The following is a 17,034-nucleotide window of genomic DNA, read 5'->3' as shown; positions in this document are numbered from 1 at the left end:
CAATATTTTCTTAGCACCGTATCTGAGAAAAAAACATGAGATGGAAGAGAACACTGTGCACATACACAGAGAAATACACACACATTTAAAATGCAGAATACATACAGTACATATACAGACAGACTACGAAATGTAGCACATACAGCAACACAGACCAGCCACCCCTTAAAATACAAAAATCATTTCCCAAATTAGGATGAATAAAGTATATATCGTCTGTCCTTCATTTTCAAGTCGGATCTAACTGACTTTCTGTCCTGTGTTTATTTGACAGGTGAATAAAAAGGTTTCACGTAGACAATATTTCAAATTTGTCTAAGTTTAAAATGTTTTTCGATCTTTGCAAACTGGTGTCTTTTGTGTTTGTTTGTTAGTTGCAATACTCATTCTCTCCACAAGAGGCTGAAGTGTACCACTATCCCATCTTGAATCTTTTTTTCCAGGCAAATATTGTTTCTCCATGCACTCTAAAATGAGTACATAGGGTTTCCAGCAAGTCTTAAAAGTGATCCTAACACATAAAATAATAATTCACCGGCAAAAAATAAACTTTGTTTGTTCTCACTTGCCTTCCATACTCAATCCGCTAACTACATACAGAACGTTCTGTAATTATTTAAGTCCATCAGAAACAAATATCTAAAAAAAAAAGAGGAAACAATAATTAATTTAAACAACTTCAGACCTCGCCCCATTAACATCTGAATTATCAGAATCATAAATCCTTTATAAGTCACACAGTGGGACGTTTACAGTGCTACAGCAACATATGAGAAGCAGCTAAAGAAAACCAGACATGAATTAATCAAAGAAGTAAAGCACACATACATAAAAAAACACAAATAAGTACCATAGCTAAAGCAAGTAGCAGCAATTTCAGTAAATTAAGTGACATAGATAGCATTGAAGTATTGTGACCTTAAAGTGATATAAATTATGACATTAATAAATATAAGTATTTTAAGTCAAAGTAATTCATATAGAAGGTGTCGTCCATGTTGCATTGTTCACTGGAACTGCTAGCTACAGTAATGTAGGTGCAAAAAAAAACCCTTTTCTCTCACCGCATGGATGACAGGACAGCAGGAGGGTGCAGGGTAACTCTTATCACACTACGTTGTTACTTGGTGAGGTGAGACATCACCATGCTCTGAGGTGAGAAAAGCTGTCCAGCTGAACCAATGAGTATGAACGTGGCCTAAGACAGGCAGTGAAAACTAATTTTAGAACCGAGTAGAGGCTTTTTTGCTTCCCCCTATTTTGCGGAGTGCAGGGTTTTTTCTCTCTGTAATTTGGCCATCAGCAGGCGGGAGGCTTTTTCCGGCCTCAGTAGGATTCTTGCCAGACTATTTTCTTCTGTATGCCCTAAATAAGGATGATAAGGTTGGAGGGCTGACATGGCTGTTTGAAGCTGCCCGTCATTAATATTGTATGGTGTACAGAGCACCATGTCAACAGTGCCACATGCACTCTTCTGTTTGAATAATGCGCAGTCCAAGGTCGCCGTCAAATAGTCTTTTTTTTAGGAAGGTTCCTAACACGGGGAAAATACTCCGGAAGAATCAGCCGTGATAAAAGCTGTTCAAATTCTCTTGATGTTATGAATGGACGTTTAATGTTTCCCTTATATCTCCGTTAGCATTGGATACACCGGAGCATCCTTTAAGAAAGGAAAGGAGATAACGCTGTCCCACAATTCTTTGTATTAACTTTTACCTAAAATACCTACAAATGTTGAAAGCAGAACCTACAGATAATAAAACATATGATTTCTAAAGGATTAAGAAAGCCGATGAATTGTAATGTCCGGACATCAATTAGATGAGTGCAGACTAACCCATCGATCGAAGTGAACACACATCAGACACATCAGCTGTTAGCAGTGAGAGTAATGTGTGTGTTTTACTGCAATTGCAAACACAAACACACACACCCACACAAACAGTAAACCTTGGCCAAGTGTTGACGACTGTGTTCATGAATGATTAGAGAGGAGAAGCCATTGAGGAACCTCTTTGAGCCTGCCACACACACACACACACACACACACACACACACACACTTAATTCAATGTGGCTGGTGAGATGAATATTAACACCTGGTAATTAGCACAGCTCCACCTCCAGAACAGCTTATTCTACTGTACCATAGTACCGTGAGAGTGGTTAGTATCTCTATCCTAATAGTTTCCCAAAAAAATACAACAATAACACCAACAATAACCAACACTAACTATATTATCCCCAAAATGATTAACATATGCTTAAAACTTATAAAATGACACAAACAATATTGGAGTTATGTTACCTAGGGTTACGGTTATTGTTCGGATTTAGAGTGATTTTTTATTTTCTTGAAAATGTGATTCCTGTTTTTAAAATAAAATCAAGCTGTATTTTTTTATTTGTCATGAACTCACCATGAAAGCCAGCCCACAGTTATGACAAGCTTTTTATGAATATCCCCAAAAAGGAAGGTTGTTTTTTTTTCGTTCCATCCCTAAACCCGGCACATTTTCAATACAGTTCCTTCACTGGGATGCCACTCAGTTGCCATCTTGGCCATTTAAGGCACCCAGATGAAATCGTCCCATGAAATGGGTCTTCCTTTTATTTTTGTATTTTGCTGGGCTTTATAAGCATTCAAGCAAGGATTCAGATGTAGAAATATATTGTAATTGTAATTGTGTTAATTTCCCAACTGGTGTGTTTCCGCACCTTGCTTTCTTTTTAAAATTGTGGTAATTTGCACGGTTTGCTCATAAAAATGTTGATATTGGCGGGGCACGATCCTTTGAAAGTGTACACACAAACACACACACACACACACGCACACACACACACACACACAGATTGTCGCTTGCATGTCCAGTGCTAAAGCTTCATTGTTTTGCTGTGAACGTGCTTTTAAGTGTTGGTTTGCAGGACTTTGGAGTGCTGGTGTGTGTGTGTGTGTGTGTGTGTGTGTGTGTGTGTGTGTGTGTGTGTGTGTGTGTGTGTGTGTGTGTGTGTGTGTGTGTGTGTGTGTGTGTGTGTGTGCGTGCGTGCGTGCGTGCGCGTGCGTGCGTGCGCGTGTGTGCGTGCGCACGTGTGCGTAACAGGTCGGTGGGGTTAACCCTGTCAGCAGCCATCCCTCCCTCATTTATATCATAACACACTCCAAGGAAAATCAATGAAGAGTGTGTGGGCAGCAATGGTCTCCAGTCATGTGCAGTATGCAGAGCACCAAATTCAACCCTGTGTCATATTTTTTAAGAAGTTAACACATTTCTGCACATGAATGAAAACCCTTGGTAAATAAAACAGTTTGTTGTATGTATTCACATATTCATCCCAATGTGCGTTTGCAGTATGTCTGTATGATTGACACTTTGTGCACCTCCCTCCTCCTGTATGACCTTCCTCCCGGAGCAGGTGGGAACAGCGACAGCGTGTTTGACGTGGAGAAGGCTGCGGGCACCATCATCATCGCCAAGCCTCTGGATGCTGAGCAGCGCTCCTTCTACAACCTGACAGTGCAGGCCACAGACGGCGCTAACACTGCGTACGCACAGGTACGGAATTTATAACATCAACCTCTCAGGGAACAGAATATTTAGAACACTGACAACCAGATTGTGGTTCGTATGTTGGCAGTAGGAAATGCATGACTGCTGCATTTTAGAAGCCATTGTCTACTACCAAAAGGTAATCGAGAGGTTGATTAATTTAAGGGAGGTATATCTTAATTTTTAACAAATTACAATGGTCAATGGAATGCATTTTGTATGAATGGACTGGATTTTATATACCGATTTCCCATCTTTGCAACCCCTCAAAGTGCTTTTACATATACAAGTTTACCCATTGACTTTCAGTCATACATAGGAATCCTGTTGCCCGTGCCATCAGGAGCAATTTGGGTTTAGGTATCTTGAGTAAAGGTATCTTTAAGTAAACATTGGTATCTTGACTGCGTGGACTGGGGATCAAACCACCAACCTTTCTATTGAAGAATGACCATCAACCTCACAGTCGCCCTAATGACTAATTCTCGTTTAAAAGTATTGTAATACCAGTAAACAGTTAGCTAACGTAGCGAGGACCCTAAATGCATCATTCCATCCCAATACAAACTTCCTACACTGTTTTTTCACGCCTTGCCCTCAATCCTCCGTTCCTCTTCAACTAATTTTAGACAGCTTGGAATTCTTCATGATCCCTAACCGAGACAGTCGTTGTCTTTCTTTCTATACAACTAAAAGTTCTGCTTTTAAAATCCAGGTGTGATGAGGAAACTCACACTTGCTGAATCAGCAGATAGTGGACTGGTAACGACCGCAACAATGGCACACAAGAAGTCCCATGGTAGATAGTAAAGGCTCAATGCTACTGCCTTAACCTGTATATCAGGAGTGCAAATGCATTCCTTTATAATATATCAGTGAGAGTTAACAGAGACAGCAAGACCTCCTCCTCCGCTCTGTTACTCCTGTCTGCCCATACCAGCATGAAGTTGGCTAGTTCAAGCAGGCTGTCTGGTATATTCCCATCAGCCATGTATCTGTGAAGTGGAGCAAATTGAACTCTCTGTTAGCGGACTGGCCGCTCACCAAGGCAGCTAGTTCATGCGCCTTGTCAGTGACTTCACGTTGGACATAATAGTCGAGGAAAGAAAAGGTTCTCTATCCTTTCTCATCCTTTACATTGGATCCACATCCTTCTTTGGCTCCTCTCTCAGAGCTCCACCAACACATTCTGCCAATGGACACTACTTATAACCTTTCTAAATATTACATTTAAAGGTTTGGATAGTTTGATTCACAAGCCTATCTAGGGCTAAAAGAGACTTTACTTTTCTACTGTGTATCTTCTTTGAAGACATGTTTTTTTCCTGTGGAACAAACCATTGTTGAACTTTGTCATATAAAATGGATGTCTTTAAATGATTCCTATTGGTAACAATAACATTGTACTCAAAAAAATAATTGCTGTTTGAAACTATATCAGACTAGTTGGAAACAAGCCACCTGTTTATTCGAAGTTACACTTATCTATACAACTATAACAACTATATCTATATAACGCTAATAATCCCTCATTTAGAAAGTAGTACATGAGGTAAAAGTTAAAAGAAAAAGGTGATATTTCTTTCCATCCACCTTAATATCCATGTTTAAATAGCTTTATGTAAGACCCAAGACATAACAACAAAGAAATAAATTATTGTTTTCCCAACTGAATAACGTAATAAATTGAACATTTCTAAAGGGGTTTAATAATAAAAAATAAATGCATTAAAAGATTTCAGATTTTCACAATTTCAGACACACTCCCTATTCACACAGAGACACATACACACACACCTGTAAGATAGGAGGAAGGCTCCCAGATGGAGAGTCAGCATGGCGTAATGCCGCCAGGGAATGTCTCCACAGTTGAGCAACAGAAGGCCGACTGCTGCAGCAGGGTTTAAATTTAGACTCTTCGCCTGGCAGCACTCAGCTCCACTCCTGTCTTCGTTTCCCTTCGCTTCTCTTTATGTTGTCTCTGGATAGAAATCAGAACAAATCTCAGGGTCCTTTTTCTGGATGTGTGTACAGTAAAGTGCACGTTGTCATTTTCCTCCTCCGCAAGGTCCTACTCCTGGTCCTGCTGCCATTTTGCACAGTACTTTGTAATACTTACAGAGCTCAGTAGGTGTATTTTGGCAGGGATATGGTGGGCACAGATGCTCAGTGGTTAACACTGTCACCTCACAGCAAGAAGGTCCTCGGTTTCAATGTAGCCCCTGATCTTTTGTTTTCTCCAAGGGTTTGGAACTTTCCAAGTATATTTCTGTTGGTTTTTTCTCCCACACCTAAAGAATTGCAAGTTGAACAGCACAAGTTGTACTTTGTGTGCTCTCTCCTTAACTTAGAATCAGTTGCCAGAGAGTCATGAGCAACGCAATAAATGCATTACACAATATTTGATTAATAAGCCTCTTAAAGAACCTAAATGCTTGCATGGCTCCATCTAACAGACGAGGATCCCACCACTAGTCACACAGCTCCTTTTAAGGTGGTACAAAAAACATTATATCACATTAAGGTTGTAAACCCCCCCCCCCCCCCCCCCCGGTCCAGTAATTGCTATAAAACTCTTAAACACATATACAAAGAATGGGATTTACGTACAGGGTGACCTAAAAACTCTAGGTCAGTTTGTTTCTCTTCCAACAGACTTTTATCTTGCAGTTTTATAAAACAGTACATGTACCATACAACATTTATTTATTGAATATAACAATACTACAGGAATACATTTCCTAAAGGTTACCTTTCAAAAACCTTTAATACCACAATTTCCATTACAGTGCACAAAGCAGCAAGGGTCCACGTGAATTTACCTTTCCATGTCAGTGGGGGTTTACCTAGAAATATTGCCAGGCACCTTTGGGCTGCCATACATATAGGACCACAGGGATTATACTGCGGAGAGTATGTGCCGCATATATGAACATTTCAGCCTAAGTACACACCTGATGAACTGTAGCCAGAACTGCATCCACTCCTGCTGTCTGCAATTGTCTGATTGAATACACCAGGGTCTTTTTTTTCCAATAGTTTCCATACCATGGGACCTTGTAAATCCGAATGAATACATCATTGTTGTCTCAACATTCAACAAATTCTTTCTAATTTATAAGATTACTATATCTTAAGTTTTTTTCCTTTTAGCATTTTTTCAAATGAAAATACAAACTACCAATTTTTTTATTTAAAGAGTGTTGTTTTTTTTTAGCTTCAATGTCACTGCTGGACGAGAAGGACACTCCTCCTTCAAATTGCCTTTTAGCATCTTTTATATTCATTTCCATTGAAAATTCAGCATTCTTTCCATTTCCATTTCATGTCATGTGTCAAGTGCTCAGCGTTAGGCCATTGGGGTTTTGATGATTAAACGTGCTGAACATGCCTGAAGGTCAAAATAGTATTACCTGTTTCAAATGGCCAGACTCGAAGGCACTGCAAAAGATTTCCATTGTACAGTAGCTTTCTCTTGGCTGCATGACCCGCCCTCCCTGATGTCTCTCCCAGAACTCTGTGTCGTTCTTTGTGTTTGTTGTGTTGACACGATGAACTGAACGAATCCGGTTAATGGCGCCCGGTTTCAGACTTTCTCTCCTCGAGGCTGTTTATGGTGTGACTGTTCACAAGAAAAAGTAACACAAGAAGTACTTGTTTGAAGAATGAGAACACCTGAACTGTAGAGAAAGGTTCAAACCTCACTTTGACACCTCTGTAAGCCTGTAAACTTTGGAAAGTGGGCGTAGGAGGAAAGTGTTTCATATGACTCGATCTGACAGGCTTTTTGTTTGAAGCGCACTGAACCCCATTTTCCAAAAGCGTGATCTCAAAGCTGTGCCCTGACCCAGGAGTACAGCTGTCCACTACTTCCAGATGCAGTCTAAAAGCTTTAAAAAGTGTTGTGGGAACCCATGGAGGAGGAAACCTGTAAAAAGATAATCACTTATGGTAAAAGCATGTTAAGTCGAGAGATGGATTTTCTTCATTAAGTCAAATATAAAGTAAACTATTTTAATAATCTACATTGATAATAATGTAGTTCTTATTTCATAGGTTTCTTATGTATTACATTTCATTATCAAATTCATTGCTGACATCTTCAAACATGGCAACATCAGATGGACTAAGACTTCAGACTCTCCCTTCCTCTGCTCCAGCCTGCCTACCTCCTCTGCTACCTGGCATGTTCTCTATTGTCCCCAGCTAGACTGCACCAGATTCTGACCTCTTTCCCCTGCTAAGTGCCTCACTGTAGCAGCAGCTTGTATCCTATTGCCCCTGGCTTCCAGCCCCGGCCCCTCACCTGAATCCGCAGACACATTTACCCAGTTTGCATAATGCTAAGCTCAGAGTTTCTCGACATTTCTGGTCAAGAGGTTTTTGTATCTCTTCCTTAAAAAATAGATTTGGGGTAATCTTATTTAACCAAGCATTATTAAGCATCATGGGGATTCTTAGTAGAGTTAGAAGTTCCTCAGGGCTTAAGTAAATCTATTTACAGACATACAGCAGCTATGCAGACTGGCTGACCACATAAAGCCAACTGGTTTCTAATGAGCAACAAATGGATCCAACTACTGCAACAATACTGAAATGAAAGCTAGCACTACATTACCAATGGCAGAAATTCAATTAAACATCAAGACACTTATGCAAATGTACATTTAACGGTCCTGTAATTTGGCATTTTTTAAACATAGTAAAATGTAACAGTAACTGAGCTTTACATACTTGACCAAGGACTTAAAAAAAGCCTTAAGAATCAGATTTTCAACAATTTGTCAACTTAAAATCAATCATAACACCTACCGACACCTAACACCGAAATCTGTGTTTTTATTTTTCATGGCCCCGTCAACCAAAGTATACCATCATGTTATATTTTTTGGCCCAATGGGGAAGGATAGACTAAATGCTTAATATGCTATATTTCAATAATCAATTGTCAGATATGAGCATTCATAAACCTATCCTTTACACTGTGACCCAACTTCACCTCCGGGTTTTAATGAAATGAAATGTACTCTTGCATTTCATTTCCTTTTTGTAACTTTCCTCTTGGCCTCCCTACCGGTCGCTCTCTGCCTCTCCTCCTATTTTTTCCTGACTCAAGCTGGGTTTCATCACCAGTCATCTGTGACTCAGGAACTTTCCATGAGTCATGACACACAGCAACCCAAAACACTCTGCGTGACTTCTGTGCAATCTGCACCCTGGCACACGGTCAACTCTGTTCATGATTGCTCAGTTTACACTCTGATACATCACTCCATCAGCACAAAAATAGTCAAGTGCAGTGATATGAGTAGTGTAAGAAAACAGCGTGTTGCTATAGTTGACCTCTCACAAAAAGCCCTACACACTTACATTGACTCTATACAATACATAGATTTTTCTTGAAAGTCCCTCATATTAATTTTCAAAATAGGGTAAATTGATTGTTAAAAATATCGTTTATGTCGGTCTCGGAGGGAAAAACTTCAGGACTCAGAGGGGTGATACAGTAAGAAAAGGTCAAATTTATTGGATACCTGTAATGAGAGACCACAAAAAAGCCCAAACTTGAGAAGAGAGATTCATTTAGCAGGTTCCTGGTACTGCACAGAAATATCTGAATCCATTATAGCACGTCTGGAAATGGACATTTTTGATTAAACAATAATGGCGAAGAGATGCGCCATTATTGTTTATCTGTTCTCAGAAACTGAAGTTCCCGAGAACAGATTCCATAACCATATCTCCTACAAATTTACGCTAACCACGTAAATGAGTTAGCATGTTAGCACTTTGGCGCCCCCTCATCTCGACTAAATGTTTTTTTCTTTAAAGTAATTGTTGCTTATATGCGTGAAAAAAAGTATTTGGTTCATGCAAGCTTACGGGATTTTCTGGTTTTGTCCTGTGACCCAAAAAATATATATAAACATGCCACTAATGGGGCGAAGCCTGCAAGCTAGTTCAGGCAGTCAACTCGAGCACCAATGATACATTCGCACATAACGCCCCTCGTCACACTTGCAACCAACCAAACATAGTCTCCTAAATCTGGCGCTCTATTTAAGCTGTTGGATCCGCCTACCTCTGCCTCGCTAATGCAGCTGCTGCTACTACTGCTGTTTTCACGCTGCTAATGTGTTCACCTCACTGCTGCTGCTGCTGCTACTGTGTTCACGTTGGCGATGCTCGCCTGCCCACAACCACCCCAGCTTCCATCTGTAGGCTCGGGGGTTAGTTATCTAATCATCACTCAATATTCTATGTTAATATGTGGAGTGATGAGGCCCGAGCCTAGACGTCAAATTCAAACTATATACTGCTTCTAATAAACATATTAATGAAACACGTGAGTTGTCTGACTGAAATGATTATATGAAGCATTATCGTGTCTTAACAATTTGGTAGATGGTGTACACCAAATTTGGTAATGTAATTAACATGAGGAGGACATTTTTTACACATGGCACTGCCAACATAAAATATTCATACCCAGTTAATGATGTCTTTGCTCATTCTCTCAATTTCATTGTTCAATGTTCCAGGTTCACATCACCGTTATGGACAACAACGACAATGCTCCCATCTTCTCCCAACCGACCTATGATGTCACCATTTCTGAAGACACGCCCCCTGACACTGAAGTGGTCCAGGTTCTGGCGTCGGACCGTGATGAGCATCACCAGCTGACATACTCTCTGCAGAGCTCAATAGACCCCAGTAGCATGCGGCTATTCCGCATCCACTCTATCCTCGGTACTATCTACACTACTCAGAGGCTGGACCACGAGGCCTGCGCCCAGCACATCCTTACTGTCATTGTAAGTGTTTCCACTGTCCCTGCCATTTACATTTATTTAAGATCTCGTGATAACAGCTATGACTCTTTTAACTATATTTTACACTGAGAGGATCCAGTCTTGTCTGCATGCTTGTGTCAGTAGAAATATGTTCTTATTTAAACATCATTCAATCCTTGTTTCATGTATCATGCTGATGGTTTCCAGCCTCCTTTGAGCAGCAGGCAATTATAGCTGCAAGCTGCGAGCTGTAATTATTAAGTTATACTGCAGAATAGAGGTGGAGGTATGTTGAACACAAAATTCAGGATTTTTTATTTATTTCCTTGGGCTCACAATTTCAATATGTAGCAGTCAAAACAAACTTGAGGCGTGAAATCAAACTCACGTTTTAAATTGGTGTTTTGCATGTCCCAACATGTAGTCATAATTGAATTGTAATTCAACAAAATAAATATCAGGACATGGAGTACTGAACTGAAGAAAGCTGCATACTAAACTGAAGATCTTAGAGATCCAATGACCACATGGTTTGATATGGTTACAATAATTATGTGATATTCAATACAGTATGTAAAGTTGACTCTTTGAACCTTAGTTCTTTCAATGGGCTTTAACTTGAGCCAAACAGCTGAAAGACACCAGTTCTGAAGCACTAGCAACTTCTGGTTAGACAATAATCATACAACAGAATGGGAATCTGTTTTACTGACAAATATATGGAGAGTGCAGTGATTGTTTCATATTTGACTATGGTGATGGTGAAAAAACATAGATTATGTTTATATATAAAAAAAAATGTAAGGTTAATTAGGTCTCTCACTTACCAAGTGTGTTAATCAATAAATTATCTCAAACTGTGGATGTAGTAAAATCATGCAACTTCAATTACCAAGGCCACAGGTCAAATATCTTTGTTATACTCTTACTAGTTATACGTCTTGGGTGGATAGGACAAGTGAAGCCCTTTGAAAGAAGAAATTGTGTCTCATATGTAGAGCAGCAGGAGAGCCAGAAGCAATCTGTAAGTCTGTGTTATCATTATATATGAACTCATAAATGTGCATAGAAACTAATTAGCATGCGGAAGCAGTATGACTAGGCCTGCAAGATATTGGGAGAACTGAAGTTAAAATGAAAATCTGCAGTTTATATTGCAGAATGGAAAGAAATAGGAATAGTATTTTTGAGGTTAAACGCATTCATCTTTAGTAAGGTCTACTGGGGTATTGCAAAGGCGCACATTTCAGTGTCGTTGCTAAAACCATATATCTTCCAGCCTTAATCGACATTCATCAGTGGACAGGAGATGTGATGCATTTATACTGATTTGCTCATCAAACTGTATTTATTTTTTATTTTTTTAAGTGAAATTTCTGTTCTTGTGATATTTTCAATGTTGTTATTGTGTTTGTTTTACTTTGGACAATAATGTCACTGTGCACATTTGAAAAGTTTAAGTTACATAATAATTACATTTTACTGTCTGTAGTGACCTCTAAGGATGCCGCCTTTTTAAATTATTAACAGGTAAAGGACCAAGAGTTCCCATACAGAAAGAACCTGGCTCGTGTGCTAATAGAAGTGGAGGATATAAATGACCACGTACCAATCTTTACCAGTGCGCTTTATGAAGGCTCAGTCTATGAGTCAGCAGCAGTTGGATCAGCTGTGGTTCAGGTAACAGCCCTGGACAAAGACAAGGGCGAGAATGCGGAGCTACATTACTCCATTGAAGCAGGTACGCACCTCTGAAAGTGAAATACTTGCTCTTGTATTTTGAATTTGATTTCATACTTTAGAAATAATTGCCCTACCTTATAACCACTAAATTAATATAACTTGTTTTCATTTTCCAACAGGAAACACTGGAAATGCTTTCCATATTGAACCAGTTCTGGGCACAGTGACTGTTGCACGGGACTTGGACTTGTCTAACATAGGCCATTATGTTCTTACCATCAGAGTCACTGACAATGGCTCTCCTCCCCTGTCCACCACTACTATAGTGCGCATAGCTGTCACTCTCTCTGATAATGCCGGACCAAAGTTCCCCCAGCCTGAATACCAGGCTGAAATCACAGAGAACGCTGCGGTTGGGACATCTGTCAACACAGTCAGTGCAGTCAGCCAGTCCACCCTCACTTATGACATAAAGAAGGGCAACGCAGATCGTGTCTTTCAGATAAATCAGTACAGTGGAGTGATCACTACTCAAAAGACTCTGGACTATGAGACTGCAGCAACTTACACCTTGATAGTCCAGGCTACCAACATGGCTGGCATGGCCTCCAATGCTACTCTGTTAATTCAGGTAGTGGATGAGAATGATAACCCACCAGTTTTCCAGCAGCTTCACTATCATGGCAGCATCAGCGAGGCAGCACCAGTCAACAGCGTGGTCCTGAACTCAGATGACTCACCTCTAGTGATTAAGGCCACTGATACTGACCGCAACCAAAATGCACTTTTGGTCTACCAGATTGTCGAGGACACTGCAAAAATGTTCTTCACAGTGGATTCAGGGACTGGATCCATCAGAACCATCGCTAATCTAGACCATGAGACATTTGCCACCTTCCACTTCCATGTCCATGTGAGGGACAATGGCAGGCCACAGTTGACAGCAGACAGTCCAACAGAGGTCACAATACAAGTCATTGACACAAATGATTCACCACCTCGCTTTACCCAGAATGCCTATGAGACAGTACTGTTACTTCCCACCTATGTGGGAGTGGAAGCTTTGCAAGTTTCAGCCATAGACCCTGATAAAGATGTCCCTTCAGAGCTCACCTACTCTCTGACTGATGGCGTGCTGGAGCACTTTGCCATTAAACCTTCCAGTGGAGTCATCACAGTCAAAAACAAAAACTTCTCCAAAGAGCGTTTTCGCTTCAGTGTCAAAGTTTCTGATGGGAAATTTTCCAGCACAGCTTTAGTGACCATTCTGGTCAGAGAGGCTCTGGACTCTGGTCTCAGCTTCTCTCAGAGCCTTTACTCTTCATCTATTCAAGAGAATATATCAAATATCACCAAAGTGGCTGTTGTCAATGCTGTGGGAAACCGTCTAAACGAACCATTGAAGTACACCTTGTTAAATGCTGGGACAAGTTTCATAATTCGTCCAACTTCTGGTGTGATCCAAACCACAGGTGTACCCTTTGACCGTGAAGAGCAAGAGTTCTATGAACTGGTCGTTGAGGCAAGAAGGGAGCATGACCGTCTTCACGTGGCAAGGGTTATGGTCAGAGTTCAAGTTGAGGACATAAATGATAATTCCCCTGTGTTTGTTGGACTGCCCTATTATGCAGCTGTGCAAGTAGAAGCTGAGCCAGGATCACCCATTTTCAGAGTAATGGCAGTAGATGGTGACAAAGGGATTAATGGACAAGTGTCTTACTATCTGAAGGACGACCATGGTCACTTTGAGATCAACCAGCTGACAGGTGGTCTCAGCCTCAAGAGGGCTTTTGAGTCTGACCTGTCTAATATGGAATATCAGATGGTGATATATGCCAGAGATGGTGGTTATCCACCCCTCTCATCTACCATAGAGTTCCCCATCACAGTGGTCAACAAAGCCATGCCTGTCTTTGACAAACCATTTTATTCTGTTTCTGTGAACGAAGATGTTGCTGTGCAGACACCTATTCTCGGCATCAATGCCACTAGCCCTGAAGGTCAAAGCATCATCTACACTATAGTGGATGGAGACCCATCTTTACAGTTTGACATTGGATTTGATACTGGAGTCATAAGCGTCATACACTTTTTGGACTACGAAGCAGCATCGTTTTATCATCTGACCATCAGAGCCACAGATTATCTGACTGGTGCCCGTGCTGAGGTTGCTGTAAATGTGGTTGTCCAGGATGTAAACGATAACCCACCAATCTTCCAAAAAATGTCCTACAGAGTCATTTTGTCTGAAACAGCCATGATTGGAACGCCAGCACTTCAAGTTATTGCCACTGACAAAGACTCAGATAAAAACAATGTTGTTCGTTACCAGATCTTCTCAGAAGTGCATAACAGCACAGACTACTTTCATATTGATAGCAGCAGTGGGTTGATCCTGACAGCGCGTATGCTGGACCATGAACTCGTCCAAAAGTATGACTTCATTGTCAAGGCCACTGATAATGGCTTCCCCCCTTTGAGTAGTGAAGTATCAGTCATAGTTGTAATTAATGATATGAACGACAATCCACCAGTTTTCAATCAGCTACTCTATGAGGCATATGTGAACGAGTTAGCACCTAGGGGTCACTTTGTCACCTGTGTCCAGGCCTCAGATTCCGACAGCTCTGATTTTGACAAGTTGGAATACAGCATTTTGTCAGGAAATGAAAGAATGAACTTTTTGATGGACAAAAAAACAGGAGTCATCACATTGTCCAGCCACCTTAAGCAAAGAATGGAGCCTGCCTACAGCCTCAACGTTTCAGTGTCAGATGGGGTGTTCACCAGCACTGCACAGGTTCATGTTAAGGTGTTGGGGGCCAACCTGTATAGTCCTGTGTTTGGACAGAACATGTACGAGGCAGAGTTAAGAGAAAATTCTGCTGTGGGAACTAAAGTTATACAAGTAAGTATTAATGAAATTATTGTATAATGGAACAATACTATTACATTAGTGTAATTCTAAAATACTCAGCTATGAATTTACTTTTTCATTGCAGGTAAAGGCAACAGATGCAGACCCTGGAGTGTTTGGTCACATCACTTTTTCATTTGTAAATGATGTGGGAAAGGACCAATTTAACATTGATGCAAATGGCCAGATTACCACTGTAGAAAAGCTTGACCGTGAGGACCCAACCAATAAGGACATTGTTTTGACAGTAGCTGCCCAGGACTCAGGAGGACGTGTCTCTTACTGTGCAGTACATGTTACTCTGTTAGATGATAATGATAATGTACCTCGCTTTCGTGCCACAGAGTACCGAGCTTCAGTGAAATCTAATGTTGCTAAAGGTTTTATGGTCACACAAATTCAGGCTTATGATCCTGACGATGGCACGAATGCCAAAGTAACATATTCACTTTACAGTGAGGCACATGTCCCTGTTGTAGACATTTTGGAGATAGACCCAGACAATGGATGGATGGTGACTAAAGGCAGTTTCAGCCACTTGAGGAACTCAGTTTTATCTTTTTTTGTGAAGGCGGTTGATGGAGGTAATCCAGTAAGGCACTCTTTAGTGTCCGTCTACATACATGTTCTTTCTCCAGAGGCCTTCATTCCTTCCTTTAGCCAACATCAATACTTATTTAGCCTACCAGAGGACACCCCCATAGGTTCAACGATAGGGACGGTGCACCTTAACACTTCTCCTGGATCTGCCTTGCTCTCTGCTGCCTTTGCCCTGGTCAACGGAGAGACAGGAGAAAACAACCAAGATGGAATGTTTGTTGTGGAAAAGGATACAGGTGTGATCAAGCTTGATAAACCCTTGGACCATGATGTGATAAAGGGGTACCACTTCAAAGTCACTGCCATTGTACAACAGGCCAAGCTTGATTCTGTCACTTCTGTTGATATTGAAATCAAAGTCTTGGATCTAAATGACAACAAACCAGCTTTTGAAGCCAACTCATATGAGGCCACAGTTATGGAGGGAATGACAATTGGAACCAGAATCATTCAAGTCCAAGCACTAGACCCAGACTCAGGGGCAAATGGCCAGGTAACATATAGTCTTGGGACATTAATCCAGTCCGAAGCGGAATCAGACGCATTGGTTGGAACTTTTAGCATTGACAGTAACACAGGTTGGATCTCTACACGCAAGGACCTGGACCATGAGACGAATCCATCCTATACATTCACAGTGATTGCCTCTGACCTTGGGGAGACCTTGTCTCTTTCCAGTACCACCACTGTGACCGTAGCAGTATCAGACATCAATGACAATCCGCCCATGTTCCTGGAGCAACGCTACTTTGGTTCAGTTCAGGAGAGCGACCCGCCAGGCGAGGTGGTGGCTGTGCTGAACACCAGAGATGATGACAGCTCTGCCGTTAACCGTCAAGTCAGCTACCACATCACTGGTGAGTACAAATGCCTATATGCCATGTCATTGCATTGAAACCATTTGAGTAGACAAAAATGTAGATATTTGATGATTCTTGATATCCCTGGATCGTGTCTCATTAAGTTTTTGGTTTCGATTTTTATACCATCTAAGGCCATTGTTTTGGTGTGTTACTTCTAACTTTCCACATTATCTTTGCATGACCCTTTTTGTGTAGTTAAAATGAAGAACAGTTTGTGTTTATGTCAAGTCTTTTGTTGAGGTATGGTTGGTTTAGGTTAGCAGGTGAATGTAGTTAAGGTCAGAAAAAAGGTTTAATGCTAATTGCAGTTGATTGAAGGAATGAAAACCTGATTTATTGTATGATAATCAGACCCTGTAAATACTCCTCCTTCACCCTGAACGCCACACCCTTATTTTAGGCTTGAGGCACATGACAGGCGCGTCCAACATGGATTTAATGTGTGGGGATACTGGGCTGCTGTGTAACGTTGCTCAACTGTAGTAATCCAACTTGTTAGCATTCTGCATCTTCCAGCTCACACAATTAAATACATGATTCAGAAGGAAACTCACTTGATTTTCAATGGTAGCTTACAAAAGCATATGCCTGCATGCCAGCCTGAGAAACAGGAAATATGTGATGATA

At 40.8% G+C, this 17,034-nt stretch overlaps 1 protein-coding gene across 1 annotated transcript in view; it reads left to right on the top strand.

Annotated features, from left to right (window-relative positions):
• fat3a (FAT atypical cadherin 3a) overlaps positions 1-17,034 on the top strand; it is a 98,076-nt gene that overhangs the window by 44,979 nt on the left and 36,063 nt on the right. Inside the window, exons 6-10 of the mRNA XM_063907609.1 lie at positions 3,414-3,553; positions 10,090-10,365; positions 11,875-12,085; positions 12,207-14,935; positions 15,030-16,401. Coding sequence (XP_063763679.1) covers positions 3,414-3,553; positions 10,090-10,365; positions 11,875-12,085; positions 12,207-14,935; positions 15,030-16,401 — 4,728 coding nt within the window. The remainder of the gene's footprint in view (positions 1-3,413; positions 3,554-10,089; positions 10,366-11,874; positions 12,086-12,206; positions 14,936-15,029; positions 16,402-17,034) is intronic.

Source organism: Eleginops maclovinus, chromosome 18 (genome assembly GCF_036324505.1).
Source record: "Eleginops maclovinus isolate JMC-PN-2008 ecotype Puerto Natales chromosome 18, JC_Emac_rtc_rv5, whole genome shotgun sequence".
In the NCBI taxonomy this organism is placed as follows: domain Eukaryota; kingdom Metazoa; phylum Chordata; class Actinopteri; order Perciformes; family Eleginopidae; genus Eleginops; species Eleginops maclovinus.
The sequence above is the reverse complement of the archived record's forward strand: the minus strand, read 5'-3'. Positions and strand labels throughout refer to the sequence as shown.